Source organism: Medicago sativa, chromosome 3 (genome assembly GCF_051527215.1).
Source record: "Medicago sativa cultivar Bolivia chromosome 3, Bolivia_mono, whole genome shotgun sequence".
NCBI lineage: Eukaryota > Viridiplantae > Streptophyta > Magnoliopsida > Fabales > Fabaceae > Medicago > Medicago sativa.
This window is the reverse complement of record NC_140751.1, coordinates 103208692-103222624: the sequence shown is the minus strand read 5'-3', so window position 1 is coordinate 103222624 and position 13933 is coordinate 103208692. Positions and strand designations below refer to the sequence as shown.

The 13933-nt window shown below is 35.0% G+C and overlaps 2 protein-coding genes and 1 long non-coding RNA gene across 5 annotated transcripts; all 3 read right to left on the bottom strand.

The window, feature by feature from the left end:
* Positions 1-4065, bottom strand: SHL1 (PHD finger family protein / bromo-adjacent homology (BAH) domain-containing protein). Its single transcript, XM_085757290.1, has 5 exons — positions 3948-4065; positions 3522-3867; positions 2713-2781; positions 1095-1230; positions 1-390 (listed from the first exon to the last, which is right to left on the bottom strand). Exons 1-5 carry the CDS (start codon positions 4024-4026, stop codon positions 364-366), a joined length of 657 nt encoding a protein of 218 aa, XP_085613416.1. The 5' UTR covers positions 4027-4065; the 3' UTR covers positions 1-363.
* A 3643-nt stretch (positions 4066-7708) lies between these two features.
* On the bottom strand, positions 7709-8354 carry LOC146943187 (uncharacterized). The gene is made up of 2 exons (XR_015032978.1): positions 8244-8354; positions 7709-8105 (listed from the first exon to the last, which is right to left on the bottom strand). It is a non-coding gene; the product is annotated as an uncharacterized LOC146943187 (long non-coding RNA).
* An 855-nt stretch (positions 8355-9209) lies between these two features.
* Positions 9210-13232, bottom strand: LOC146943186 (protein OXIDATIVE STRESS 3 LIKE 3-like). 3 transcript variants are annotated; one of them, XM_085757284.1, is made up of 4 exons: positions 12332-13232; positions 11952-12063; positions 9794-9866; positions 9210-9693 (listed from the first exon to the last, which is right to left on the bottom strand). In XM_085757284.1, exons 1-4 carry the CDS (start codon positions 13034-13036, stop codon positions 9480-9482), a joined length of 1104 nt encoding a protein of 367 aa, XP_085613410.1. In that variant the 5' UTR covers positions 13037-13232; the 3' UTR covers positions 9210-9479. The 3 variants fall into 3 exon arrangements, with proteins under 3 accessions (XP_085613410.1, XP_085613412.1, XP_085613411.1); XM_085757286.1 differs by lacking the exon at positions 12332-13232 and adding an exon at positions 10864-10995 and having other exon boundaries at positions 11952-12068; XM_085757285.1 differs by lacking the exons at positions 9210-9693; positions 9794-9866 and adding an exon at positions 11626-11884.
* Positions 13233-13933: the final 701 nt, after the last annotated feature.

The window sequence follows — 13933 nt, the reverse complement described above, 5'->3', positions numbered from 1 at the left end:
GAATAGAAAGTCTTGATCCTTTACTAAAGTAGTGTCTACTGGCTGTAAATAAGTCAAGCTACTTCACAAAAGTCTGAGTATGAACAAGGACCCGATGGGGATAGATAGAGAATCTACATCACATAATAATTACATATAATAAAAGAAACACATCCTCCACTTCCAAGGGAAACAGGGATGATACTTAAACCATTGACAGACTTTTAAATTAGTCTCTTCTCTTCCATGAAAGTAGAGAAAGACTATAGTTTACTATTAGATACCATTGTCACAGAGTTTGTTCAGCTCCTACCCAGGATTACAAAAGCAAGGGTCCCCTCCATTACAGATCTACCTCTTTTTAAGCCTTACATAACATCGCTTCTACCTTCGGCGGCGTTTAGTATCCACCTACAATACCAAACAAAATATAAGCACTAATACATCAATCCTTTCTTTTGTCACCAGAAAAATTTACAAGAAAACAGCAATCTATCTCACATAAATCATTAAAAAGAGCAATGTCGACCATATATGATTGTTTTCCATGGCTATGCCTAAGGAGAAGCATGCAGATATATCAAAAAAATTCAGCTTGTCAAACTTGATTATTCTTTATAATAACATAATAAAGGCAGATTTTCAGAAAAATGTAGACCAAATATAGTGGGCCTGCTCATTAGGCATTCAAGCAATTCAACACGAAGCTTTGCCTACTTTAATGGGCAGCTTAAGAATTAAAAAAAAGAGATCATTGTCCTAAAATTAGCATTAACCTTGAAGAAACATAAATTAACCCAAAAAAAGGTGGAAGTAGATACAACATTCTGACATTATATTTGAGTCTCGATCATGCATGTTTGTCACAATCAGACTTTTGTTATTGTTCATTAAAAATAGTTTAGTTAAATTCAAATTTGCCATGCCTAGTTATATTCTCATATAGAAGAAGTAACTTTCAACCAAGTCTAAAAACAGATAATCTAATAATACATCTTACACAGGAAAGTAGACTAAGATATCAAAGATCTTAAGTGGTCAGGTAAGTCAATTCAAATAAATGCTGAAAACAAGCTCGTTCTCATACTATCAAACAACAGTGGTTAGAAATATACCTTTGTATCTGCGAGTCTTGTAGCAGAATGAGAATTTTGCAGCTGTTTTTGACCTTCAACGGAACAACTTTCACAAAAGAAGTGGTCAAGTCTTTCGGCTTCCTCCACAGTCATGTCTATACAAGCAGGATGAAACCTGAATCACAAATATTATGCTTAAGATTACATTCACTCAAAAGCCTGATATCCCCATTATAAAGGTCTCTTGCAAAAAAAACAATTTTTCATATAAACCCTCATCGAACAGGTACCGAAACCTCAAATCTTTTCCATTTATCATGGTTTATAAATAACCATCCAAATTGATCATGTCTCCAATAAAAGTAAGTAATAAAATGTCATACAAGGCATTTTAAATTGATGTTTTCTTCTAATAAACAGTTTAACAAGTTGGGATAACCACATTAAGTTTGTCACAACAGAAAATCTATCTTTCTATCTAAGGTTATTCTTTAATTAGTCTGTGCATGTGGCTGTGTGCTACTAGAGTTGCCACCAGGAATAATTACACAGAAGATTCCCCTCCCAGAATAAGAAAGGACTAGATCCCCAAAAAGAATTAATCCTCTTCCTCCTCTTCTTCTTCTAAAAAGAACTAAACCTCTGAATCTTTCCCAGCATTTCAGATCTTCATTAGCCACTTACCCTTAATTTGTTTGAGCATATTTCAAATATCCACTTGGATAGATATTTACGGGACCTCGGAGTTAAGGCAGAATTTGGCATAAAAAATCCCATTCAAGTGAATTTTAAGCATAGATGTGAATGTGTGAAAGCAATAAAGTACAATAATAAAGAAATAAGCAATGAGACACCGGACCAGTGTGAAAGAAATGTCATGCCAACTACGTTAATTTGTTCAATGAAATACAAAAAAACACCATCATATATTCAATTCGTAGTGATTGTTTTATTCTTTACCATTTATATTCATTTAAATAGGCTAACTGGGTGAAATTCCATAATCACCTAACTAGAATTATTATTGTTTATGCATGTAGAAATTCCAACAAAGCTAAATAACATGACCACCTAACTAGAATTATTATTGTCTTTAGCTTACCTATATCATATCATATGCCATGAACAATTACAAGTATAATCAAAAGAAACATAATTCTCGGGAGATACAATCTAAATGTCCATAATCCAAACAAGCATACACATATCTAAAGCATGAATCTATGCATGAATAAAAGTCCTGTATAAGAAGAACAAGGGAGAGTAGGTTTGGGGAGCAGGGGTATCGAAAGCATGCATTAAATAACAATTAGACAGAAGCAGCGAGCCAGAAGGAAACAAAGCAGAATCTGAAATCACTTACATCAAAAAATAGTTAAACCTATGAGCTGCTATTAAGAATTGTATCATTCATAAAGCAACGCCACCAAGTACCAAAATATCATAGGAAAGAGTTGTCTTACTCAAGGAAAAATGATGCTCCTATGGTTAATGCCGACTTAAAATACTTGTTTTCTTCACATGAGGATGATGCAAAATGTCCACAGAACCAGACATACAAGAGTCCAGAAAATCAAACAGATACTGAAACACATAAACAAAAAAAAAAAAAAAACAGAGTAGAAGACGAATAAAGTAGAGATAATATCCAACTTACCAGTCACTGCAGCCCTCACACTGAACCATCAGATCATCAGGGTTGTAGGGCATCTCACATTTACAATACCTGCCATGAAAAATTTGAGCAATGAACAATACATTAGCCAGAATCCAGATAAAGATCCATTGTTGAAGCGCAGCACTCTAGTCCTCATCCAAATCAGGTTTACAGCGGAGCTGAACTGAGGATAAGGATGATGGAATCAACCAATCAAAATGCTTCAATCATAACATAATCCAAGGGGATAACCCCAGGTTTAATCCCTCAAGCCCTATTCTTCACCCTGCCTCACTTTGACATCGAAGTGTCTACCCCTTTGCATTGGAGAAGAAGGATCATCACCATTCAGGTGATCAACTCTGTATTCCGAGGCAGCCAGGCAGGAACAGGTTTCATTCTCCAATCGAAGGAGCAAATAATAGATTTCGGAAAAAGCTAATCCTAATAGCTTTCATTTTAGAGGAAACAAATCTTTTTTTTAAAATGACAAAAGTGGTTTTTTTTATAGAAAAAAAAAATAGATTTTTTCTGAAAAAAATCTTAAACAAACTCACCCAAATTCTATTTTGCAATAACAAAATCTAAGCAATATCTTCAAACACAATCTAAGAAACAGAAACCTAAAGTTGTCATTAACCAAAACATAATCTAAATTAATTGCTACTTAAACATTGTCATTAACAAAAACCCAATATAAATTTTTCATTAAAAAAGGAAATTTCATTCCATTTCCAACACAAAAATCATATCTTTAAAAAATAAAACATGATAATAAATAACAAAAAAAAAAAAAAAAAAGAACTCACACTGCAACTCTATCAGGATTGAAAGCACCAGTAGCAGAATTGTACTCAAATCGACAGAAGAAATCATCATTACCAACAGCATCAAGCTTAGTGTAGCTCTTGAAACCATGAACAATACACTTTCCTTCAATTGTATCAGCACTCTGAACATCAAAATGATCTGACAGAAAAAGCTCCTTTGAACCGTGAAACTGTCTCCGGCCACCAATTGACTCCTCCGGCCGGTAATACCACCGGACGTTAACTTTAACGTTAGCACCTCGTGAATCAGCTTCGATCCCTTCGATCTTTGCCACGTAAGAGGGTTTGGATGGATCAGATGGACGCATAAGCACACAATCCCCAGCTGAAACAAACAAAAATCAAAATTAAGAAAGAGAAAGAGAAAATTAGAGGTCGAAAATAAAATAAAATGAGTTAGTATACCTTTGATTGTGACAGATTTGTTCATATGTTTGACTGAGTATGACTCTAGGTTTCGCTTTGGGGCTTTTGGTTTAGCCATGGTTGTGTTGTGCAATGAAATGATAAATCTTCTTTTCTTAATTAACGAAGAAAAGAAAGATTGAATTGAAGGAGAAAATAGAAATAAAAGAAGGTTATGGCAATTTGGTAGTTAAAGAGAAGTAGAGGGGTTTGTTGGAGAAGATCGACGTGTGCTTTACACATCACACGGTTTTGCTAAAATGCTTTGTCTTTGAGTGGCATGGCATCTGCCAACTTACTATCAAAGAGTTTGACTTTCGAGGAGTATCTCTCTTTAGCTTCCACAGTAAGTAAGTTACGCAGTTTATTGTCAATTCCATTCAATTTTTTGGTTGGAAAGAAAACCATTCATAAAGTCTTGTGAATTGTTTTTTTTTTTTTTTTTTTAAAAAAAAAAAAGCAAAGAAAATAATTTATTAAAAATATAACAAGAAGAAGGCACAAGTCATGCCATAAGCCTAGCAAAATTACAGCGACAAAGCTCCATAACAGACAGACGCACAACCTCACAACACACTGCTCCAAAATCAATGAACCTCTCACTTGTACCTCAAGAAAGGCTCTACTGAGAAATCCCAGGCAGCCCACGCACATACCTCTACCAACAACTAAAGAGAAATCCATTTCACATGCACAAACTTCGGTTTCCATCATAGCAAAGTTACAACAACCGAGCTGACCAAGGAGTTAGGCATCTTAGATATCGCTCCAAGCCACTAACAGGCCACTGATCGACAAAAGAAAATGCAAGGAAGCATCTACTAACATGGATTTTGAGATACTATCAAGATAACACCTTAATCACCCAAAAAAACGAACCTCTGAGACTGAGTTAAAAATACATGCTTCACACAACTGCCGCAATTTGAAATTCAAGAAGCCCACCACACCAAACATACTTGAATGTATATTGCTCCACACTTTTGAAAAAATTCTCAATCCTATACTATACTTCCTCTCAAGCTGCCCAAAGATATGAAATTTGGCCCGACTAAGATACGAAGGAATGGCACTTCCACAAAAACCACAAAATAATCTAAGCTCCTCCACACAGCTAGACATATGAGCCAATCCCCTCACGGCACTCGACAAAAACTCCCAATGCTCCGCAGCTGCAACTCAAAATTTCGAACCTCAAAGATCAAATACCATCACCACTAAATACAGAGTATGCTACACATATCCACGGCGGAACTATCCGACTATTGCCCAACCGAGACAGCAAAAGCAGAAATAATGCTATCCCAACCAAGAAACAGCGCACAAAACCTGTAGACTATATACACAGTCCACAAGAAGCTGCACAACCACAGTGTAAACCGACCAAAAAAAACACCCCCAAACCACCACAACTACTGAACTGAACCAGCAGGATTACTTGATACAAAATACCACAAATCAAATTGTGCTGAAAATTCAATTCACTCTATCGCCCAGACACGCCTTCGGATTCAGACACCAGTGATACATGTTGTAATCTAAACTCTTAGCTCTAAAACGCATCCAATTTGAAGATACAACTTTCACTTCCTACATAATTTTTCTGATGTTAATTTTTTATTGTGGAAACATTTTTTGTTCCTTGCTTTCCAAATATACCAAATGCACGCAAACCAAACCACATTAACAAGGGATTTGACATTTTATAAATATTGTCATTTTAACAAGTGTTTTAAAAGCATCATTTAAGAAATCTATTATAACAAAAAAAAATTAAAAATATAAGTCAAACATATACTCCATAAAAATTATTATTACGTTAATGTAAAAAGTTAGCACTTTCGGTTATTTAAGCAAATTACTTTAAGGACGTTTGTTACAGTTCTCTATAATATTAAAGAGGATGATTGCTTTCCGTTGTAAAATGAATATGAAATTTTGATTCCAAAATCATCTCGCATAGAAATTAACCTCTATGAAAATTTTAACACATTAAACTTGATTGCACTTAAAATCTTCCCAAACATCAATGATAGTATCGTGAAAAATAACAGTTTGTGTAATAGGTTCAAAAACTAAATCAATCAAACCAAGAGTGAATGAGGCGGTTGCACCTTTCCCACATACCTTTATTAAGATCATGGTGATATGGAATTGGCGTAGAGCCACTGATGAATGCAAGTTTGTCTTTGGCGCTTAAAACATGTTGCATATAACGACTCCATGTGAGGTAATTGGATCAACTGAGCTTATGAGAAGTTGTAGCTGAATTAGGTCCTTCGATTGGATGTACAAAAAAGATGGAATCTGATTGTTGTTGATGAACATGAATACGTTGTTGAAAATCAAGAGCAAGAAAGATGAGAAATTGGTGAAGATAACGAGGCAATCAAAACTGAGAAATCACCAAAGATTTCTCCAGAAATGATGAACAACACAAACACAATATCTTTATGAAAATCAAGAACAAGCAAATCACCAAAATTGAAGGAGAACACAACTCACACAATCGTGATGAAACCAAGAACACACTAACAAATAATGTTCAATGCAAAAAATTGCAAAGATTGAAGATCAAAGATGAATATCAACGAAAGGGATGAGTAACCAACAAAACAGTTAGGAACGTAACTAGATTTCTCTCAAGAGAAAAACTGACACCATATCAAGAAACAAGGAAATTAATGAAAGTAAGAGTTTTCATTAATGATATCAATGAGTACCCCGTGTATTTATACTCCAAAGAGTGTCTCTACACCAAGCTAAGATGCATTAACAGACATATAATACCAACACTTGACAACCGAGTTGTAACTTGCACTGCAGGTAATTTCTAATCTATAACTAACTAGACTTTATACTATATGCATTGTAATAATTCTAACTGAGATTCAAACATTTGAAACACTTTGGGAGGTTAATTAAGTCCCCTACACTTTCAAGTCATAACGACTTATAAAGATGCATGAATGTACACTACTATCTCCGTCCCTAATTATAAAACCCTTTTGAAAAGAAAAAAAAATTGTCCCTTTTTACAAGACCCCTTTGATATTTCCAAGTACATTAATTATTTCTTTACCAACATACCCTTATTTATTTTGCATCTTTTTCTTCAATCAACAATAAATATTATGTTGAAGAGGAATGCTAGCAACACTCTCTTTTCAACACTCTCTCTAATACTCACTCTCTTATTGGTTTGAATCATTGTGGGTGGATACTTTGAAAATTGAACCCACAAAAAATGGTGGGACATACATTGCTTCCATCCAATAAAAGAGTGAATGTTAGAGAGAGTGTTGAAAAGTGAGTGTTGTTAGCATTCCTCTATGTTGAAAATATAAATTAATTATCTCTCTTAAGGATGAAATTGTAAAAACAATAGTAATTATATACAAATTTAAACCAACTTTCTTAATCTCCGTAATTTTGACAAAATGCTCACGAGGTAGTATTGTTTATGGTACACAATTTAAAACAAGGAGCGAAATAATTGCATGAGCAATGCTATGGTCACTCACTCAAACACTCTCCAACTAACACTCCCCATGTGTATGGTGCCACGTTTCCACTTATTTATCTCTTTACCTTGTTTACCGGCATTTAAAGAATGAAATGTTTTTATTACTTTTTTATTTTTATTTTTATTTTTTATTATTGGCATCTCAAAAGTCATCTCTGCACTTGTCAAAACAAAAAAAAAACCATCTCTGCAAACGGACCGCTGCTGCCATGGAGAAAAGATTACACAACTGCCATGTTCAAATCTTCAATTATTAATTGTATAAAGCAAAGCATTCAATCGATTTTCTATTGAAATATTAGCTAACATTCAAACATTGCATAAAAAAAAACATTGCATCACTCCAAATTTTCTGGGTTGATGTAGTGTGAGGATGAGATCTACGATGGTGGTGGTCAATCGGACTCCGCCGCAAACAAGAATCCTACCACAACAGTGGAAAAATATGTTCACTTGGCTTCCAGTCCAAATAGCAAATAACCATTAGAGGTTCTACTTCATCTGAAAACAACCACCGCCGGTGAGGACAACCAGAGATCGGTGAGGACAAGAGCAACGACGGTGAGAGAGAAGAGTACGACGAGGAGGAACGGTCGTCTACCGAGTAGCTGAGAAAGGCGACGGTGCAATCACTATAGAAGAGGAATAACCAGGTACCGCAAACGGCGAGGACGATGACGGGGGGTTGGATTCAAAACAACGATAAGTGTAAAAACAATAAAGAATTAAAAAAAACAAAATAAAAAATTGTGTTTGAAACATATCTCTACCTGCTGAGCCGGTTGTAAGTAAAAAATTGAAAAGGTGGGACACGTGGAACCATACACCAAGAGAGTGTGTAAAAGAGAGTGTGTGAGCAAGTGTTCCTAGCATTTCCCATAATTGCATATAGGGAACGCCGAACATGCAAAATAGTTGTAAGGAGCCACAAATTCTCTTTTAATAATGGGGCAAGCTTCCTTACTAAGATTTCAAACTCCTCTGTATAATAGAGTTTTTTTTTTGACGAAACTCTATATAATAGAGTTAAATTGGGAGATAATATGAAATGGAGTTCCTCTATATAATAGAATTAAATTGGGAGATAACATGGAATGGAGTTATATGATTGGATATTGTTAAGTTTGATCTCATTTTTTTAGAGTTGGGGGGACATGAACCTGATCTGTAACCACAAGATCAACCCTAACAAAGAATTCAAAATATATAGAGTTAACTTGGGAGATAGCATGGAATGGAGTTATATGATTGGATATTGTTAAGTTTGATCTCATTTCTTTAGAGTTGGGGGGACATGAACCTGATCTGCAACCACAAGATCAACCCTAACAAGGAATTCAAAATAACCTTTGACCACATTATGCCATTTTATACGATTGATCCAAACATGTCTTTAGATGAGTCAATTCATGATGTCAAAATATAGAATAATAAACTTGTGAGCATATATGGAAGAAAAAAAATTGAATCAATGATCAACGGGTCAAATGATAAAAATCTCTTATAAATTTAATAGGTAGCCTCAAGTTCAAATAGAAGTCTTACAATTATTGAATCGAGATAGCGCCACATTGGCGAAGATTATAGTGTTTGATATAATTTCTCAAAAAACTTGCCAAGAAATATTAAACCGTACAATGTACATAAACCGCATCACATTGGCGAAGATTATAGTGTTGAGAAGGATAATTTAAAAAAAAAATGATTTCATTTTTCTATATTGAAACTGTACAATGTATATAAACCGCATGAATGCGCAAGTGCTAGAAATATTAAACAATAATTAACTTACATATATACAACATGAGGGAGAAAGCAGAGTAATAATGATTCTAAACACATGTTTGGAATGACAGTGAGATTGTCAGAATCATGGTGAACATCATGATTTTGACAAAAACTACGCTTCAGAGCTTGAATAAAATAACGGTGTCACACTAAATTTGTCAATCCACGGTCAATCCAAACATGTATCGATTATTGTGAACATCCAAATTGAACAAATTTTAAGCATTGACGTATGAGGTAGTTAATTGGGTGCAACTTGGCGCCCTTCGACAATGATATGGATTAAGGTTGATGAATTCATTCCTATGAGAATGTTTCTTCCTTTTCTTTGCATCAGGATGTTTTGGTTTCTTCAAATCCTCAACCGAATGTACATCTTCCATACAAACAAACGATCTTGCTTTCCCTGAGTAATACCTTGATAATCCTCTCCTGCTCATACATATAACACAAAATTTAATCAAACAAAATTAATTAATTAAACAAACAAAAATGCAGTCATTTTTTCATTGTAACAATTAAATGCTCTTACTTTTGTGAGAAACTTGTTCCAAGTGAACTCATGTTGAATATCATGTTTTCAATTTCTTGCTCCATTTGTTCAGCTTTAGAGAAAAATTATAAAATACAATTGTTAAAAATGTTGATTATGAATTTGTGATATTGAGTTTCTTTACTGTTGATTATATATGGGAAGCTGGTGAATCAACTAAATATAAAATTATGGCATGAGAGGCACATTTGTTACTAAAGAAAATGATTGGATTGGATTTAGATTCAATAATAATTAAATATGGGAATGGTGTTTATAGGTAAAAGAGTTGTATGTTATCACCGCATCCTTGTCTACACTTTCTCTCAATCATTCAAGAGACTACTAATTTCAGATGAATAAAAATATATGCAATGAGCCTCCCTTTGTTTATAACTCCTCATCTTGGCTTGTTAATATATACCACCCTCCACACCACATCTGCCGAAATGAAAAATAAAAATAAAAATAAACTAATATAGAAGGGAATAGGAAGAGGAGGACAGTACAAACCTCCATTTTAGAGAGGGTGTGGTTAGTTTTGCCGAACCATATAAAGGGAAAGAATAATAAATGATAAATAATTCAATATTGGAGAGAGATATATATAAATTTATACAAAGTTTTTGGAGAGGAAATGTTAACCATTTATTTAATATTTAAGACAATTATAAGAATGAGTAATATGTGAACTTATAAATAAAATTATGTATGTCTCGTCGTGAGTTTAACTCAGTTGTTAGGAACAATGCATAATATATGCAAGGTCCGGAGTTCGAACCCCAACACCACAAAAAAATGATGTATGTATTTATTTCTAAGACAAGTATGTAAGCATATTAGTTTGTTTGAATTGACATGAAAATAAATCTAAAATTTTAAATTTAACTGTTCAATATTTAAAATTTAACAGTTCAATATAAAAATTATTGTGTTGCAAAAAAAATTATATTGATTTTTCAATTTTTATTAGATTGATTTACAAACAGTCAAGCACTCCAAGGGTAATGAAGGATGAAAATTTTATTTTTCAATAGAATTAAAAGCCCAATGCCTTAATCATAATATACCTCTTTTAAAAGTCCCCGTGAACATAACTCCGTTGGCAGGGACATGCATTGTTATATGCAGGGGTCGGGGTTCGAACCCCGGACACCCCACTTATTCACCTTGAAAATGGTGAATTTTAGCCACTAGGCTACCTGACAAAAAAAATGGTGAATTTTAGCCACTAGGCTACCTGACAAAAAAAAAAATCCGATCATTTTCAACCCACATATCCACATTTAATTGTGTGAGCTCTAGCCATTAAGCTATTGACAAAAAAACGATCCTTTTCACTCCACATTTTCTACTCGAAAACTTTAATGTTTTCGGAAGTGCGGTTTTGGACGTTATAAATTGTGCGAGTGTAATTTTAGATGTCACAAAATTAATGATTTTTTAGATATATAAATTCGAATTTATGTTAAGAGTGAAATATAGCATTCATGTTAAGGACCTTAAAAAGATCACTATGATAACTTTTAAGTGTCCTATTTGATTTGATTTATTTCAACTTATCCAATGGCATAAATGATTTGGCATAAGTATTTATAAGACTATTTAGGAGTTTTATAAAAACAACTTATGATATATCTACCTTTATATCCATAAGTTCTCCAAGTAATTAATATGAAATTAGTATATCCATAAGTTCTCCAAGTAATTAATATGAAATTAGTATAACATGATTTGATCTTTGTTACAGAAAAAGATTATATATAAGCAAGTAAAAAATTGTTTCTGCAAACATGGCCTAAGAAGGTTTCAAAAAATTAGGAACGAAGAAATTATTATTAATATGGTCTAAAGAAGTTAAAAGTCAATCACAATTATTTTCTGTCAGCTAAAAGTAGATTAAACATAAAAAAATTCCAAGTCAATCGCTAAGTATATCTATGACTAATAACTTTATATTTTATTATCAAATGAGTTTTATACTTAAGCACTTGCATTATAAGTTGATCTGATGTGGATAAGAACTTGACTTTGTGGAAGGTCGTACAATGCTTTGTTGTAAGTTGATGAAGGATGATACTTGCAAACACCCTGGCACTTACCAAGTAAATAAATTGAAAGTGAAAGGTAAGTGGGATAATAATTCAGAAATGTGTACCTTTCCAATGTCTTAATGAAGAGACTCTGAGGAGCAAGGCGTTTAACAGTTGGGGTCGTAATGCCTTCGAGATCCTTTCCCATTGTCTCCGCTCTACTTTGGGTTGTTTTCTCTACAGGCAGGTTAGTATGTCAGTTGTTGTCTACAACTAAAAAGATTAAGCGAACTTTTTTTTTTGACGGTAAAAGCAAATTCATTCAATCAAAGCAAATGCCACAAGGGCTACACAGTGAATAGAGTGTTTGGACACATCTCCAACAGGATAAAAGAAAACCATTACAAATAAAGCCTAACAAGATATGATAATCATCACTAAACAAAGATTGACTAGCAGCCAAATTAATGTTGTTCAACCAACATCTACAGACTAACAACCTTGCTTGCAAAGTCTTCCGCACACGATCAATGACACCGAAAATGAGGGAATCCACAGTCTTTATATCTATCCAATTACGGATCAAATTGGCTACGGCTGCAAGCACAGTTCGACTATAAGTGGTCTCGATTATGTCAAGATTGATCTCATGCTTGGATGAGAATTGAAACAAAGAGGAGTTGCACAAGTTGGTATCAGCAACATCATGTGACTCTGCCCAATCCTTCTTACCCGACAACATCCATCTCATTTGGGACATTTTAACAAACATGTAGAGTGCAGCTTTACTATTGACATCTTGGAAGCACAAGTTACCCAAAAGGGGCATGGTAAAGGCACTTACAACAGCAAACAAAGCAACAACACAAGTAAAACATAGAGAACAAGGACACAACAACACAACAACACACTTTAAATTAAACACAAATACACAACAACATAAGTAGAACATGGAAAACAAGGAAACATCACAATAAACAAAGTTAACTGATTTTGAAACAAACGCCCTTGAGGACTCAAGTCTGTCGAAAATCCATGGTGGCTTTGGTGGAGCTCTCTTCCTAAACGTGTTTGCTGGTGGAGGAGGGACTGTGACATTGAGGGAAGAGGGCGGAGGATCTGGTGGTGGGCGTGTCAGGGGAGGAGAAGTTATGGCAGTCAAGGGTTGTGAAGGCATCACCAACACATCACCCCTTTGCCTTGATTCCATCAGTAACGAGATCTAGATCCAAACATAACCACAGTGAAAGGCAAGAAACAAGAAAAACCAGGAGGTGCTGGGGTAGACCAGGAGGTGCTGGGGAAGGCCAGGAAGTACTGGGGACAACCACCACTTAGATGAATAGGGTATCCCCTAAACAGAGCTCGGGAGGAAAGGTAGAGAGAAGTTAGAACTTCTCTTTGGCAAAAGTTATTATGCATAAGGATTTCCTTATGCATGGTGCATAAGCAAATCAGAACCATTAGATCAAGGACATGTGTTATAATCTGGTGCTTCACCTTGAAATTCACTCTCCAAACGTAAACACAGCAGATCCAAACACGTGAACATCCACTTCTCCAAACGTAAACACCGCCGCAATCACTCCAGCCGCTATTCCTGCTTTCTTGCCTGAACTCATTCCTCCGCCGGACGATTTTCCGTCTTTGCCGATAGCGGTGTGGCTAATTGCGTTGTTATCTGCCGCTTCATCCGGAGATGGCGCTGGTGATGGTGTAGGTGAAGGTGAAGGCGAAGAAGAAGGAGAATTATCTGGTGAAGGTGCTGGTGGTGAATCGGAATGAGGAGACGAAGTTGGAGTTGGCGTTGGAGGTGAATTTGCCGGAGAAGGAGAATTTACCGATGAATTCGTCGCCGGAGTCGGAGCCGGAGAATCTGCGGATGGAGCGATGTTGACTACGAAAGAAAGAAGAAGGAAAACAAGAGAGAATCTTGCAATTCTGGTGAGGTTCGATTTTTTGTGTGTGAGATTGGAAATGTGAATAGCGGAATTGAACGTGTTATACTGGAAGAAGATCCGGAGAAATTTGTGTGGGAGAATGGTTGCTTGCTTCGTTGCGAGCTTCCAATTAAATTGCCAATCTATTATCCTCTCAAAAATCCAAC